The sequence below is a fragment of the Mauremys mutica genome, chromosome 1, assembly GCF_020497125.1.
Source record: "Mauremys mutica isolate MM-2020 ecotype Southern chromosome 1, ASM2049712v1, whole genome shotgun sequence".
NCBI lineage: Eukaryota > Metazoa > Chordata > Testudines > Geoemydidae > Mauremys > Mauremys mutica.
In genome coordinates, this window is record NC_059072.1 from 83622696 (window position 1) to 83640589 (window position 17894).

Genomic DNA, 17894 nt, shown 5'->3' on the forward strand with positions numbered 1-17894 from the left:
CTCATTCTTCATCTTTAACAAGCCTTCTCTTTATTTAATCTAAAGAAATACATTTACCTTGAGTATCCCTATAGTCTGCTGAGTCTTCTAAAAGATTCTTTAAATAATCTGCATAATAAAGAAAAAATATTACAGAAATATGTTGGGAAAGAACCAATGTTATAAAAAGGAATAAAAGCATAAAAATTGCTGGAAAAAATGTACTTTTGGGTAGACACGTGCAATAAGTTACAGCCCCTAATGGATTTAAAAAACTCAGCTGAAATATTACTAAAATACTTGTTTTTGGAGTGTAACAGAAAATGTAATCTCAACAGCAGCACCGTTACACAATATCTGTGCACCACACAATATTTACATTGAATGTTTTAGATAAAAAAAGCAATGATGAGCAGTGAAATAAGTAAAAAAATGTGTTGCTCTATTTTGCTCAGGAAGAGAGTTTACAGAAGCAGTGTCTTCAGGCAAATGATATAATTTGTATAGTTGTTATATTTCAGAACTTTCAGTGTCTTCAGGCAAATGATATAATTTGTATAGTTGTTATATTTCAGAACAAATCAATGAGCAGCAGTTATCCATTAATTATTCAGTGTGACAACAGGCACCTATACAAAGCTATACTACGTGTACTTATTTGTGTTCAATTTTATACAGATCATGACAGATTTTGAAGATTACACGTTACGGTGTTTTGTGTTAGTACCTAACCTGATTGTAATAAATAATCAGTATTTGGCAAAAGAATGTTCTGATTGTTTTATTATGTGGAAGAATTTTTGTTCCAATAAAGGAAAAATACAAATAAAATAAACTATCAAATGTTGATGTGTGTTATAGCTTGATTGTGATCAATGATAAATCTAGTCTTTGCCCACTAGATGGCACACCTGATCCACAAAATATTTCTTGCGTTGAGGTTTTCGATCATTACTTACAAGACCACTAAAACTAACCTTAAACGCCACACAAATTGGGAAAACCAAACATATTCCCCTGGAGACGCCATTTCCTACAATATTTAATCAGAAAGTATAATGTACCACCAAAAGCACTGCATGTGTCACATTTGCAGCAGGCATCTGTTCTATACATCCTAAAGGTCTAAAGTGGTTAATGTGCAGAAGAGATGCAATCAGAAACTTTCAGGAACATATACAATCTTTTATATATAAATTATAATAAATATTGCTCTCTCTCTCTATATATATATATATTTTTAATTAGTGAACATATCTGCATTCTGACATGAAAGTTTTGTGGAGGATCTAGTGAAAAGTAAGGCATAAAAGGTCAGGTGAGGGTGGGGAGAAGGAGAGTAGTACGTACATTCTACTGTAGAGGGAGGGAAAGAGAAATGATTGATCCAGCCGGATCAGAGGAAGACCACCATTTTTTGCTGCACCTGACATTCTGTCTGATCATTAGTGGGCACCAGCCAATGTTTGGGTTTTTTAGTACTTGTCTCTTCGACACTAAACTCTCTCCCACAACAAAAACAAAAGTTATTTCCTTTGTCCTTTATATATCCCTAGAGATTTTTGCTGTGATGGCTACACAAAATAGTTAACCAAGTCTTGTATTTTTAAATTAATTTGGTTAAACGGTTGAAAACCCCTATATGAACATTTTAAATTGATATCAACCATTTTTAAACCAATTTATCTGAAGTTGATTCCTTACTGACACACGTTAAAAAGCCATTTTTAAAACCGATTTAGCTTACGTCAGTAAGGAATCAACTTATGATAAAATAATGTCATTTTAAACCAATTTAAAATATCCACATAGTTGTTTAAACCAGTTTAACCAAACTGGTTGAAAAATGCACACACCTTTAGCTAACCTAGAGCAAGCTACTGCACAGACAAGGCCTAAGAATGGCTAGAAGCCCTATGGGATAGCTGTCATTTATTTTTAAAAGTTAGTTACATGTTTTATCCCTCTCTCCCAACCTTTGCATAGTGCTCATCTTCATAGACTGAGCTCTCCAGGGCAGGAACTGTGTTTTCCTATACACGTTGTGCATATTTTGTGCACTGCTATAACCCAAAATAACAAATCAGAGTTGAAATATGGTGTGGGTTTCCATCACCAGGGACTGAACTCGGGATGAGTTTTTACTAAAGAGCCAGGCTTTGTAACTTGCAGGTAACAAACTTGCATCTTCTGTGGAGCAGGTACATTAGGGGACACAATGCACACTGACCATTGTGTTACGATGGCACCCTAAGAAAACTATCCATTGCGAATGGCAACATAAATTTAAGACCCCAAAGTGATCTTAAATTCCCAGTGTAATAGGGACCCAAATAAGGAACTGAATATTTCTTGGCACATACATGCTTTATGGCATACTCTAAAGCTTTGTCCAAGATAAATAAATGAACAACATTTTATATGGTGCAATTCTTTTGACAGGTACATTTATTCACGGACAAAACTAGAATTACAAGTGCCAGAGAACTAAAAGTGCCAGAGAGAACAGAGAGACTAAAGACAAGTTTCAGCATAACATTTATTTATTTGAAACTCTGCAGTCAAAAGTAGAGTGTGGCTCTTATGTTAGGACTCTATGGAGTATCCAATTAAATTTGCAGCTGCTAAATGCTGAAATAATATTTATGTAATTTTGAACTTAACACTCCTTTGCACATCTGGCTAGTAGCCTCTGTTCGTGGCTAAAACCTATAGCTTCAAAGTAGATTTTGAACAGATGTTTCTAATCTCTCATTTTCCATGAATACACACTGGAAATTCTGTGCTTACAACAACCTTTCTGTAGTTAATGCCATCAGACTATTACACAGAAGGGTTTTTATAGAAATGGATACCATTATATTTTGCTAAAACACTATAATTTAGTACAAACATGCTTAACAAGATCAAACAACTATATGAACAAAACCCGATCAATGAGACTAAATCTCTTAGTTTAAAAACAAAAATATTGGTGATCACTATTTAAACAAAAAAACTGAATAAGTCAAAATCAAGCATTATTTACAGAAGATATACAATATACTTAGAACAAAATATAGCAACCAGAGATGAACTATTTATTGTAAGTGGAATTTCTAAGAGGGGAAGGATGAGAGATATGGTCTAATTTTCTTCTTCCTTCCTATTGCCTGACTTGAGACAGACTAAAGGAAGCATAAATATAATCACTGAAATCTACTTTTTTAGCTCTCAACTTGCCAAGGTCCTAATATACAAACAGAAAAAATATATTTATTCTAGGTTTCTCACATGATGTGGGTTTAAGTGAGATAAGCAGCAGGTTTGTGCAGGAGACATTTGAGTCTACAGTGATGGCTATCCCTTGGTATGATGGACAATTGAGAGATGGACAATGAATACCTACAGATACAGCAGCAGGCCATAGTACAAAGACAACCCAGTAAAACACAGAAATGGAGGGTGAGGATGTGCAGTGAACTGAGACAGAATCAGCAAGGAAAGAGGAAGAGAGAAAGGAAAGGAAAGGTTGAGAAAATGAATGGAGAGATCATAAGAAGGAAGAGGGCTCATCCCAGAACAGCATGGAGCACATGAATATTGCACAGCCTCCTTGAGTGATACAGGGATTTGGGAAGAGGACAGCAGGGAAGAATTTCGCTCCTTTATTTTCTTACTAGACAGCAGAGGCTTCTAACTATCCCTTACAGTAACCCTTTTAATGCTTGTTATGTAAGAATCAAACAATTAGTATGTGGAGAAGTGAAAGCCCACGTGAATAAATGGAGGAACCATATAATTGAACAGGAATACCGCTGAGATGCTCCTCTCTTTTGCAGATTTATGAGCCCATCTGCCTCTGACATTGACAGTAACAGGAGTAACAGTATGAAGAAGCAGCAATAATCTTGTAAATTGCTGGTACTGCAAAGGTACATGGAAACAGGAAAGTGGAAGTGTATCACAAAAACAATTCTAGCCTATTGACACAGAGCACTTAGATAACGTCGAAAAGGAAAACCAGCTGTCAACACCAAGAGGCCCAGCAGCTGCATTTCACTGATTATTTTTTTCCTCTCCCTGCCACAATTTGCCAACTTTATTTCCTGATGCATCTACAGAATAGGGAATTTTGCCACTGGCTTTGAATGCAGCAACTTTATCATTTAAAATTACCTGCATTCTTGTTTCACTCATGCTGCCCAGCCTATTCTGATGCTGGGTCCAAGTACCTTCTTTGTGTTCTAAAGTCCCAGCAGTGCAGGATTTTCATGGAGACCACCCAGTATTAAGCAGAGGTGCTTTAAACTGACAGAGTAGACAGACCATCTAGCTACACATGGAGGAGGGGCAAATAATCTCATTTTATGGCCAAGGCAAATATAATGCAATGTGGATTGATATTGCAGACTGAGCAATATCAAGGGAAGTATAGCTCTCCCTTTGAAGTTATTTTACTGTTCCTTCCAAGAACTATTATTAAAAAATAATCAGCATAGATGAGAGTCTGATCTTTAAGCTCTTCATCCCTCCCATGGAACAGAGAAAAATTCTGTTTAGAAACCAAGACCCTGATCTTGCAATCTGATGCATGCTGGTAGCCACTTACTCCTGCACAGGAGCAACAAGGCTCTACATGGGCACAAGATCTGCCTGCACAGATCCAATTGCATGACTGGGGCCCTATGATATCAGACAGGTAGAAGAGGATTTACAAGACCAGCGTTTTCTGTGAACTAACTCCCTCCCTCATCTCCTGCATTTAGAACCAACAATAATGAGGATTTTAAAGCCTTTGAGCAATGGGATCTCTGGTCACAACTGCATTTATGAACAAGGTCCATCCTCCTCCCTACCTTTTGGGGTTCCACCCCTTTTAAGAATGTCTTTGATCTCTTTTAGAAATCGAGACCCCCACCACTGAATTTGGAATGAATAGCAGTCCCCCTGCCATGTCCAAAGTTAGCATCCTTTTAAAATAAAATGATCAGATATCTTTTTATAAGCTTTTACTTTTTCTTGTATTGTACGAGATGTAAACACTTCCCACTTACAAATAACCTATTTGCATAGGGTTTTCCCTGCCTTCCCTCTTTGATTTTAATGCAACTGAAAATAAAGAAATTAGTTTTAATCAAAATGTTGTGGCTGTAATGTAATAAACAATCTGTATTATGCAGCAGCATCACTGATCTAACTACTGCAGGAGAAATGGCATTTCTTGGTTAGCTGCTGCAGAGCCAGAAAAGGGTCATGGAGCATTTTATTTTTGTAGTTACTACATATACAGATACTATTTTTAAATTTCTCAGCAAGGGACAGTAGCATGAAAAAAACGAAAACCTAAATATTTAAGAACTCTAGAGGATTCTAAATCCTTGACACTGTCCTTTATAATGCATGTTCCCTACATTCTTAAAACACAACTTTATAAACCAAGCAACAGAACTTAAACCCTATAATTTTTGTTAACAAGAATTAGGTTACATTTTGAGAAAGACAAGATTTCAGTGGAGGCAAAACATTTTCTTTAAAATCATGGCTAATTTCAGGAAAAAAAAAGCAGCCAGGCCTAGAGGATTTAGTACTCGGCTTAGAATTTATATTAAAAGAAAAATGTTTTTATTTTCAATTGTCAGGACCTCTTCCCACCCACCCCCATCTACCATCTTTGAAATCAAATCTCTTCCCTGCTCCTGATGACATGATTGGATTCCACAGCTGTGGAAACAGAGCAAACCATAACAAGGTTTGATGTTTGTGACTACTGCTGAATTTATCTACCAGAAAATGTATCATGTGGCTGGGAACAACCGCATTTTTCCTGTGTATTTTATGACTGCCAATATTACTGAGTAGAACTTCTAGCTGCACAGCACATTTTAAGAGAGTTTCATACATCTGTAATCAAGTAAATATCCTTTGCAGTGTTGTGATGGCCTAAATGCCAATTTCCTGGGACTTGTGAGGACTGGCTTTTAAACTTGTGAACAGCTTGTCAGTACCTGTCAAAAGCAGCCTGTACTGGGGAATCCTCTGAACTGGCTTGAGGAGATAGTGCTTGAGTGCCAGACTAGCACAGCGAGGACTCATCTGAAAGACAAACACCCAAAATAAATATCCACCGTCCTCTAATAGTCAATCCTCTGCTACCCAAAGAAGTTGTGCCTCTAAACAATTGACTTTTTCTTGTGTGCTGAAAAAACATGCATTCTGTTAACTCCACAGAAGTACATATAAATCTGAACTGCCTAAGTCAGACCTCAGCTATGCCACAAGTAACATTTATCTGTAAGCCCACTTGCTATAGTATTGCTAGTAGCCAGATCTGGTCATTCCTCCACACAGAAGCGCACACACACAAATAGTTTGTCTCACAAGTTAGGAAGATACCTAACAGGTAAACACTGGAATTCTATGCAAAATCAAAATATCTGCCTTCGTTCTAAGAAAACAATTTTATGAATCTCCCTCGAAATAAGGGAAACTTGTCAGCTAGCAGTGAAAGTAACCTGGTGGCATGCTCATTTGGAATTGCAATTCTTATCAATCAGACAGAACTGTAGTGAAGGCTGCAGCGTTCATTACAGAAGTCTCTAAGTGGTACAGAGCCCAAAGACACAACAGAGCGATAACCCTTTTTAAAGGGTCATTCTCCAACATGTTTTAATTACCATGGGCTGGCCCTCCCGTCACTTCTTTCAGCTCAAAACGCCTGAAAATCATTTATTTTGAGGTAATGCTACTTGTACACAAGCAACACTGACAAGAAGCACCTTCACTAACAGGGATAGGTTTTATCTCTTTCTTTGCTAACTGTTGTCTTGTTTTTCTCTCTCCTACATCCCTGTGCTCTCTCCTCCTTCTCACTTTAGCCTCCTTCTCCCTGCTGCAAGTAGCTTATCTAGCCATATACACACTCAACACATCGGGGATTGGTGAGAAATAGGCCCTCTGTGACCAGAAGATAGCTATGGCTGAGGCCTGGTCTACACTCGGGGAAGGGGGGAAATCGATCTAAGTTACACAACTTCAGCTACGCGAATAACATAGCTGAAGTCGATGTACTTAGACCTATTCACCACAGTGTCTTTACTGCAGTAAGTCAACTGCTGATGCTCCCCCGTTGACTCCGCTTGCGCCTCTCACTCCGGTGGAGTATCGGAGTCAACAGAAGAGCCCTCGGCGGTTAATTTATTGTGTCTTCACTAGACGTGATAAGTCGACACCTGCTGGATCAATCGCTCTGGAGGTAAGTGTAGACATGCCCTAAGTTATGACTTTAGTACTGGAAAGGAAGTAGCACAGTACTAAGCTCAGTAGTTGCTTACTGTGTCGGTCTCAACAATTCATTCACTAGTGAATTAATCTCTGTCAAAATAACGACTAATCCTCACAAGCGCTCAGTGATGTTTATTCAGGATTGCATGTTTAAAGTTCACACCTCTTCTCTGATCTGTTTTCAAGGGGATAAAGTGAGAGGCCGGCAGGGGTACTTGGCTCTTGCATGATTATTGCACGTGCTCGGTTAGAGGGCATTTTGGAAGAGGAATTGGTTTGCTTTATTTTCAGGTTCGCAGCTCAAGAAATTCACTTTCCCAGGTTTCCATTCCAAACCAAACACAGGATGCGAAGGAATACATTCTGCCCTAATTTTTACACTGCAACCCCAATCAAATCAATGAGTTTACAATGGTAGAAGTCAGTGCACAATTTGACCCAGACTCTTATACTTTTAGAAGCGACTAATTATTTTGGCTGTCCATCTTAAACCACACGAAAGAGGCCTTATTATTAGAAAGTGCTGAGCCTTCTGAAAATCAAGTCCCTTTAATGTGTCTCAAATTGGACACCCAAAACCACTAGCCATTAAGTTAAGAAACCAGAAATTAAGATCTCTCTTGCAAAAAAGAAGATACCTCAAAATCTTTAACTACAGCAGCAAAACTAGGGTTCTTCTTGCATTGTTCATCTAGCAGCGCAACATTCTTATCAAATTCTTTGATGTAAGTTGAATACATCTTTAAGTAGGGTCCTTTTTTCACAAATATATCAGCGAGTCTTTGATAATCAATCCTGAAAAAGAGAATAAAGTAATTAAAACAGCACATAGCTATAAAAAAATAAACCTATGATTTAGAAACCCGCAGAGCTGATATTCTCTTTTGGAGCTCAGTACTGGATTAAAAAGAAGGCTTATTAAATAAACAGCTTGTGCAGCGGTGGGAAACCTGCGGCCCGTGGGCAGTCCATCAGGGTAATCTGCTGGCGGGCTGCCAGTTTGTTTACATTTGCACAGCCGCCCACAGATCCCAGCTCTTCCCTGTGGACAGGAGCGGCGCCAGAGTTTCTAGCACCATAGGCAGAATTCGGGGGGCGGCATTTTGTGTGCTTCCCACGGGCCGCGCGGGAGCTTCCGGTTCCATTCTCATCGCGCCACCGAAGAAGGCCCCTCCGCCGAAATGCCGCAGGCGACAGCGGCAGTCATTGAGCTGTTTTCCGCGGCACGTCGGCAGAAGGTTCTTCTTTGGCGGCACGACAGGAGCGGAACTGGAAGCTCCCGTGCACCCCGGGGGAGTGCACAAAATGCTGCCCCCCGAATCCTGGCGCTCTAGGCAACTGCCTAGGGTCGCCTAATGGAAGCGCCGGCCCTGCCTGTGGCCCACGCTGCTTTCCGAGCTGCTACTGTCGGTGAACGGCGAACCACGGCCACTGGGAGCTGCAGGCGGCCGTCCAAATGTAAACAAACTGTCTGGCGACTCATCAGAGGATTACCCCGACGGACCACAGGTTGCCCACCACTGAGCTAGTGCTTATCTCGCTGGGGAAACCAAAAAGTGTACGTTAATTCTGTTCTTGTTGTTAAATTCTTAGCTTCTCCTCTCCAAATGAGATAAGCATTCATGTGCTGGCATCTCATCCTGTAGAGTGAAATAGGGAACTCAATTTTCAAACACTCACAATTTAGTCATGTGCCGATGGCCAAAATGTTCAAAAATAGGAACCTAAACTTAAGCTCCTGGATTCATATTTAGGCACCAGATTGAGGCCAATGGAAGTGTGAACGTTTCGCCTGATTTTTTGAAAGTGCCGCTTACCTCAATGCCCAAATGCAGATTCACGACGACTCAGACTCAAGGTCAGAAGGGATCATTATGATCATCTAGTCTGACCTCCTGCACAATGCAGGCCACAGAATCTCACCCACCCACTCCTGTAACACACCCCTAACCTATGTCTTGAGTTACTGAAGTCCTCAAATCGTGGTTTAAAGACCTCAAGGTGCAGAGAATCCTCCAGCAAGTGACCCGTGCCCCATGCTGCAGAAGAAGGCGAAAAACCTCCAGGGCCTCTGCCAATCTTCCCTGGAGGGAAATTCCTTCCCGACCCCAAATATGGCGATCAGTTAAACCCTGAGCATGTGAGCAAGACTCACCAGCCAGACACCCAGGAAAATTCTCTGTAGTTACTCAGATCCCACTCCATCTAACATCCCATCACAGACCATTGGGCATATTTACCTGCTAATAATCAAAGATCAATTAATTGCCAAAATTAGGCTATCCCATCATACCATCCCCTCCATAAACTTATCAAGCTTAGTCTTGAAGCCAGATATGTCTTTTGCCCCCCACTGCTCCCCTTGGAAGGCTGTTCCAGAACTTCACTCCTCTAATGGTTAGAAACCTTTGTCTAATTTCAAGTCTAAACTTCCTAGTGTCCAGTTTATATCCATTTGTTCTTGTGTCCACGTTGGTACTAAGCTTAAATAATTCCTCTCTCTCCCTGATATTTATCCCTCTGATATATTTATAAAGAGCCATCATATCCCCCCTCAGCCTTCTTTTGCTTAGGCTAAACAAGTCCAACTCTTTGAGTCTCCTTTCATAAAACAGGTTTTCCATTCCTCGGATCATCCTAGTAGCCCTTCTCTGTACCTGTTCCAGTTTGAATTCATCCTTCTTAAACATGGGAGACCAGAACTGCACACAGTATTCCAGATGAGGTCTCACCCGTGCCTTGTATAACGGTACTAAGACCTCCTTATCTTTACTGGAAATACCTCGCCTGATGCATCCCAAAAGCGCATTAGCCTTTTTAACAGCCATATCACATTGGCGGCTCATAGTCATCCTGTGATCAACCAATACTCCAAGGTCCTTCTCCTCCTCTGTTACTTCCAACTGATGCGTCCCTAATTTATAACCAAAATTCTTGTTATTAATCCCTAAATGCATGACCTTGCGCTTTTCACTTTTAAATTTCATCCTATTACTATTACTCCAGTTTACAAGGTCATCCAGATCTTCCTCTAGGATATCCCAGTCCTTCTCTGTGTTAGCAATACCTCCCAGCTTTGTGTCATCTGCAAACTTTATTAGCACCTTCCAACTTTTTGTGCCAAGGTCAGTAATAAAAAGATTAAATAAGATTGGTCCCAAAACCGATCCCTGAGGAACACCATTAGTAACCGCCTTCCAGCCTGACAGTTCACCTTTCAGTATGACCCATTGTAGTCTCCCCTTTAACCAGTTCCTTATCAACCTTTCAATTTTCATATTGATCCCCATCTTTTCCAATTTAACTAATAATTCCCCATGTAGAGCCGTATCAAATGCCTTATTGAAATCAAGGTAAATTAGATCCACTGCATTTCCTTTGTCTAAAAAATCTGTTACCTTCTCAAAGAAGGTGATCAGGTTGGTTTGGCACAATCTACCTTTTGTAAAACCATGTTGTATTTTGTCCCAATTACCATTGACCTCAATGTCCGTAACTACTTTCTCCTTCAAATTTTTTTCCAAGACCTTGCATACTATAGATGTCAAGCTAACAGGCCTATAGTTACTCGGGTCACTTTTTTCCCCGTTTCTTAAAACTTAACTTTAGGCTTCTATTTTTGAAGAATTTAGCTTTGGTCCAAAATCCGGTTGCTCAAATACATGGATATGTCCAATTAATGCACCCAAATGTCAATTCAAGCATCTAAATGTGGAATTTGGATGCCCAGTTAAGGTGCCCTCATTTGAAAATTTGGTCCTTAGGCTCAGAAGTCAGCTCGAGTCTAAAAAGCACAGATTACTATAGAGTAAATTTCTTCTTACAGTAAAATTCACTTCACTTCACAGTTAAATATTAAAACCGTGGAAAAAAATTGCATTCTAATTGATCATTACCAGTGAGACAGTCTCTCTTCTAATTCTCTGAGGAGGTCCCGATTAAGTTCATACAGCTGAGGTAGGTAGTACAGGATCTGATTCAGGATCCTATCCTCAATCACTGGCTTTCCTAGCTGCCTGGAAGCATGTGCCACTGCATCCCGGAAATCCTGTTGGAGTACAGAGAAAACAAAACAAAACAAAAAAAACACCTTACTGAGAAACTGGCCTTCAGCAACAATACATATGACAGTATTTCCCTTGCAGAAATGCTGCAGAGTGTTACCTGTTACAGAAGGCGAGATGGTACCATCTGTTTTATGTTACTGTGTGGCTTTAACACAGGGCCTATCTACAAGGGGAGTTATTCCCAGTGCCTGCAGAACTTTTGGATGCAAAAAGTCACATTCCTGGCTCCATGTGCTGAGTTTGAACTAGCCCTCCAGTGCACAGACATCAGAACAAGAGCTGCATTGACTGTTGAGAAGCAAGTGGCGATCACACTGTGGAAGCTTGCAATGCCAGACTGCCTATTGGTCAGTGGGAAATCATTTTGAAGTTGGAAAATCTACAGTGGGGGCCATCGTCATGCAAGTGTATGGGAACATTGTTTCCTGCTACACAGGACTGTGACTCTCAGCAACGCGCAGGAAACAGTGGATGGATTTGCAGCAATGGGGTTCCCGAACTGTGGTGGGGCAACAGACAGCATGCATATCCCCATTTGTAGGAAGGTGGGCTGGTGCCAGAATACATCCACAGAAATGGCTACTTTTCCACGGTTGTGCAAGTGTTGGTGAATCACTGAGGACACTTCACTGATATCAATGTGGGCTGGTCAGGGAAGGTGCATGACACTTGCATCAGAACACAGGCCTGTTCAGAAAGCTGCAAGCAGGGACAATCTTTCCTGACCAGCAGATTACCATTGGTGATGCTGAAATGCCTGTTCAATTACAATTAATGCTGCTTTCAGTAGCACTAGGCATTCTGCAGTATACGTTATTAAGTAATAAAGATTAAATTATTTCCAAAAAATAAAAATTTATTGCATAAGAAAAACAGTGCAAAGACTATTGTGCAGTTAAAAATGACACAATGCAAACTTATAAAAATAAATGGAACAGAACTTTAAAATTAGAACGCTAGAAAAACATTCATGTCCAGTTCAGTCCATTTCTGCCAAACATACACCAACCATATGAAGCTGTGATTTTCCTTACTGTCCCCCGGCCTGGAGTGGCGGGAATAGGGTTGTGGCCCATGATGTCATGTGGAAAGTTTGGAGGGAGTTGGGGTAAGGAGCTGCGAAAATGGAATTCCTCACTGAGTGCAAAGGAAGGTGATCCTGGATCGTTGGACCCGGTCAAGAAGTTGGCAGCATTTGTGTTTGCTGGCTGAGAACCCCTATTATGTCCTGGTGCATCTCCCTCTCCTTTTCCTCCTGGAGCAGGCCTCCTTTCTGCGCTTTCCTTCTCCAGGTTGTCTGCTATATTCACCCTCCAGGCCTTCTGTTCTAGATCCCAGTGAAGCACTGGCTTTCGGATCTTCCTGAACATGTTCTCCCTAGTCTGCTTCTTTCTCCTCCTTCGGATCAGGCATGCCACAGGTGTGGAGGGGGAACCCCTCAAGGCTGCAGGAGCAGCTACAGAAAACACAGCCAGATGTATCATTGTATTTATAATCACAACAGAAAGCGAATGATAAGTTTCAGAACTCCCCTTTCTTATAAAAATTTTAAATCAGACCTGCTTATTGACACTTCGGGTTTGGAATGCCTCTGTGCAGCACTGCTGCCCAGCCACAGCCATGGTGACTATGACCTGTCAGCGGCAGGGGTGGAGGGTGGGTGGGAAGGAGGAGGGAATTATTCAGTTGCATACATTAAAATTAAAATTCGGCCCTCGGGTACAGGGCAATGCACTGAATACCAGCACTCCTTTCCACAGGCAGTGGTGATTTTAGCTGATCTCTCATTCCTGAGGGTAACAAAGGCACAGAGCACAGCTGCTGCTGGGTATCCCCAAGCCGCCTGGTCCCATATGCCACTAGCCTGTTTACTGCAATAAAGTAATCACAGAGTGGAATGGGACAGTGTCCTACAGAGGAGGAAGATATAAGGCAGCCATCTCCAGAAGCCTTCAGGAAAGGATTGTGAAGTACCTCCCTGAAAGATCTCAACAACTCCTCTCAGGAGGCTACAAGGGATATCCCTATGTACATAAACAAGCTGCTTCACCTCTGTCTCCCACCCTCCCCCCAGCTTACCCCTACAGGGGAATGAAAAGCAGATAACCCTACCACTGTTTGTTTTCTCTCTCTCTCTCTTCTCCTAGGAAGAAAATGGAAAGCAAATATCTGCATCCTGCCAACATGGGGCTGGGTCGGGTGCCATTTTCAGGTTTAAACTTTGTAAGGGTGAATACATGCACACACTTACCTAAGGTTCCTGCCCCTAGATCAGGGTCATCGATGCTTGGCTGGCAGGACTAGAATGTGATGGAGTCTCAAAGAGATCCTGGCTCATTTCATGGCTGGATTCCCAGCCACATGTCCCTCCTTCTCACTGTACAGAGCAGGGGTATCTGTCATGGATTCCTCCGAGGTATCCACGCTGGTCTGAGGATGGTGGTGGGGTCTCCAGCAATGATGGCATGCAGCTCATTGTAAAAGCAGCAGGTCTGTGGCTCAGCACCAGACTGACTGTTAGGCCCCCTGGTCTTGTGGTATGCCTGCTGCAGTTCCTTCACTTTCATGTGTCACTGTTGCTGATCCCGGTTGTCCTCTTTCACCTGCATCCATCCTCTGTGCAATCTTTTCGTAGCTGTCAATGTTTCTACAGCTGATCTGTAGCTGTACCTGCACAGGTTAGTCTCCTGACAGGCCCAGGAGATTCAATTTCTCCTGTCTACTCTAGACAGGAGTGCATCTAGAATGTGTAGCCAGTGCACTTGGTTGGGCAGTTGCACACAACAAAGGACAGCTGTTAGGTATGCTCCCCGAGTGGGACAATCAGGAAACAGCCATTTCGAACATATGCAGGCGGATTTAGGATTGGGGGGGGTGGCTTACGGTCTCCATAACCCCCAGAGTGGTCACTGTTGGGCACAGTGGGGCAGCTACTGGAGGACTGTTAGCGTCAACATAGGTTGTGCAGTGTCTACACTTGTTCTGCATTGACCACAGTACGTCGACCATGGCTCAGTGCCATTCGGGGAGGTGGCTTTACTGTTTCACCGTAACAAGGTGCCTATGCTGGCAGAAGACAAGTTTGAATGTAGACACATGCACAACTAGGTTGACTCAGTAAGACATCTTACATCAGCCTCACTTTGTAGGGTAAGCCAGTCCCTGGAGAAAACCAACCAAATGACACTGGGGCTGTCAGGTTTGTTTTGTTTGTTTGTTCGTTCTTTTTTTAATATCATAAATAGTTTGGCACAATCAATATTTACCTACAATGGGAAAACTGATCGCTCATCCTAGAAGGTGGTACATTCTCTATACTACAAAAACCTCCCAAACAAACCAGGCTATCATGTTTATTTGGTCCTCACTGAACATATAGGGTGAAAAACCTGGCCCCCCTGAAGTCAATGACAGTTTTGCCATTGACTTTAATGGGGCCAGGATTTCACCCATGGGTCCTGAATATCTTTTCCACCACTTACAATGAAACTTGCACCATTTTTAAAAATCTTGCAACACCAGTGTACCTTACTTAAAAACAGTTGAATAACTCTATATGATATGAGCTAAGTCAACGTCTAGGAAGCCAAAGGGAAGAAAACCTGAACTACAGGCACTTGGCTCCTATAGCCTCTCAGAACAACTTTCCCCTGGAGCCGAGTGCTGCTGGGGTGGAGGAGGGAAACCTCACAGCCATCCATACCAGCTCTCTCAGTTAACAGTTCCATCACTGCAGCACCCCTCTCTAGGCTCATCCACCCAAACATCCCTGCCACCATCTCCCAGAAATATCCCCACAAGCTTCAATCACATGGTTCCATGGGTCACAAAAGGCTGGGATTGGGTAGTTCGTAGCAAAAAACTGCAGGCGATTTTTGGGCAGTGACTAGAAAGGAAAGGTCAGGAACTAACGTATTAGAGTTTAAAAAAAAAGAGCAGATGGCGTTATTCATATGGAAATTCTCTTTCACGCATCATCTGTGCAGACTAGTATCACATAGCTTACTATCAGCTGCAGGGTTTCCTGACCTTAGGGCAATTTTTCCAAACTTTTAACTAAGATGACCCATCAACTGAATTTTGTGGTTTTTTTGCAACCCACCACTATAAATACATACATTATACAGAAACCACCATTTACTATAGAGCAGGGGTCGGCAACCTTTCAGAAGTGCTGTGCCGAGTCTTCATTTATTCACTCTAATTTAAGGTTTTGCGTGCCAGTAATACATTTTAATGTTTTTAGAAGGTCTTTCTATAAGTCTATAATTTATAACTAAACTACTGTATTGTTGTATGTAAAGTAAATAAGGTTTTTTAAATGTTTAAGAAGCTTCATTTAAAATTAAATTAAAATGCAGAGCCCCCCAGACCGGTGGCTAGGACCCAGGCAGTGTGAGGGCCACTGAAAATCAGCTTGCGTGCCACCTTTGGCACGTGTGCCATAGGTTGTCTACCCCTGCTGTAGAGTGACCAGATAGCAAGTGTGAAAAATCAGGACAGGGGGTGGGGGATAATAGGCGCCTATATAAGAAAAAGCCCCAAATATCGGGACTGTCCCTATAAAATAGGGACATCTGGTGACCCTAATTTACTATCTTTAAATCCTGTAATAGTGCAACAGTAGGACTGATTTTGTATTAAACTTCATAAAAACAGTATTGTATGAAAAAAAAGTTGTCACACAGGGTATTGCTGTCAGATCCCAGCACTCATTTAAAAACAAAAAACAAAAAAACCCACCACCACCACAAACCAAGGCTGGATTAATGCATAGGCAAACTAGGCACGTGCCTAGGGCCAAAATTCCTGTGGAGAGGGGACCACCAAAAATCATACAGTAGACTCCTTCCTCTCCACAGCCTCCTCCTTGCTCTGCCAAGGGGGTCACAGACCACCTGCAGCGGCACCCTCTGCTCTGGCACCACAACCCAACTTGCTGTAGAGAAGAGGCATTGGCTGCCTGGCCATCATGATGGAGGGGTGACCAGGCCAAAACCCACATGGTGTTGTGACCCCGTGTGCCAGGTGGCAACACCTGGAGCACAGAGCCAGGCCCAGCCTCATGGGACAGGAGCTGCTGCTGTGAGGTGAGTGAAGGGCAGGCTTGCTTTCCAACACCCCCACTCCCAGGCCTCCCCTCTGGACCCATGACTCATTCAGAACCTTCCTATGACCCGACCCACAGCTTTAGGGCACTGCTTAACGCTGAAATGATACAAGGAATTGCAATGACTAATACAGCCCAAATACAGGGATTCTGAAGAGCTTTGGGCAAAATATATCATGTTTAGTACTTGTAACTGGCACACTTAGCAAGAGCAGACACTTACTGAGTCTGATACATGAGCCAGCACGAGACTAGTAAATGCTGGGTCTCTCTGTTTGTAGCTCAGCCTTGGAGGGAGTTTTTCCCCCAAAACAACATAACTTATGCCAGAGGACAAAGCAAGAATTTTATTCATCCATTGCAAGGCGCAATGCATGAAAGTTTGTTTATATATAATACAATCAGCAGAAGCAGCTCCTTCCTCACAAGACACTGGAAAAGGAGTAGAGAGTCAGTTTAAAGCACCATTTAAGTTACTGGTATAGCATATGAAGACTCTGGCATGTGTTTGGGCACAGGAGACCTTGGTGCTCTCTCTGAGATGATCCAAGGCCCACTGAGGTCATCATTAACTTCAGTGAGCTTTGGATAAGACCATGTCACTTAATCATCAAAATAACAGCCAGTCAAGATACACCGCTACCTCGATATAACACCACCCGATATAACGCAAATTTGGAGATAACGCGGTAAAGCAGTGCTCCGGGGGGGGCCAGGCTGTGCACTCCGGTGGATCAAAGCAAGTTCAATATAACATAGTTTCACCTATAACGCGGTAAGATTTTTTGGCTTCCAAGGACAGCGTTATATCGAGGTAGAGGTGTACTTGATTGTCAGCCCAGTCCCTAATAAGTCAACAGAGGAACTACTGCAGAGAGGAAAGAGAGGTAGTATAGGAGATACGAAGCAAATCAAATTAAACCTACAAATGGTGACAAACCAGACAGCTAAACAAAAAAAATGAGGAGAAAAGGTTCAGATTTCTTGGGAATTATCAAATCACTGTTATTGAACATGCACTGCGCATTGGTTACAATAGTAATGTTACAAACTTATTTATGACCGGCAGCTCTTTTGAAGTAATCCTCCTGAGGTTCATCTTGAGCTGCAGTTAAAAAGATTTGAAGGCAGACAGCATAAGCCTGAGGAGTGAGGGTGGGAATAGGAGGGGGAAGAATGAAATGGATAGGAGAATGCAATGACTGTGTCTATGTTCAGAGCTATTGGCCCACTGATTACGAAATTCATTTACATTGTGTACGTGTGTCGAGAGCCCAGAATGGCTGTATTTTTAATATGGTTAAACAGAAAATGGAGAAAAATGAAACTTCACTCCAAAAAAATGCATGTCATTCAGTACAAGGATATTTTTACCTACAAGAAGAGCAGTAATTTAAGAATTACAGTGAAGTTAATTTAATTGCCTGCTTCCCTCTAAAGCTAATCTGTTCACTACTAAAGAGAAAAACATGACC

General features: G+C 41.9%; 1 protein-coding gene across 1 annotated transcript in view; it reads right to left on the reverse strand.

Moving 5' to 3' along the window:
* Nucleotides 1-17894, reverse strand: part of FGD6 (FYVE, RhoGEF and PH domain containing 6) — a 103452-nt gene that overhangs the window by 33902 nt on the left and 51656 nt on the right. The window contains exons 6-9 of the mRNA XM_044981189.1: nt 11139-11290; nt 7881-8037; nt 5967-6054; nt 58-108 (exon numbers count right to left, since the gene is read on the reverse strand). Coding sequence (XP_044837124.1) covers nt 58-108; nt 5967-6054; nt 7881-8037; nt 11139-11290 — 448 coding nt within the window. The remainder of the gene's footprint in view (nt 1-57; nt 109-5966; nt 6055-7880; nt 8038-11138; nt 11291-17894) is intronic.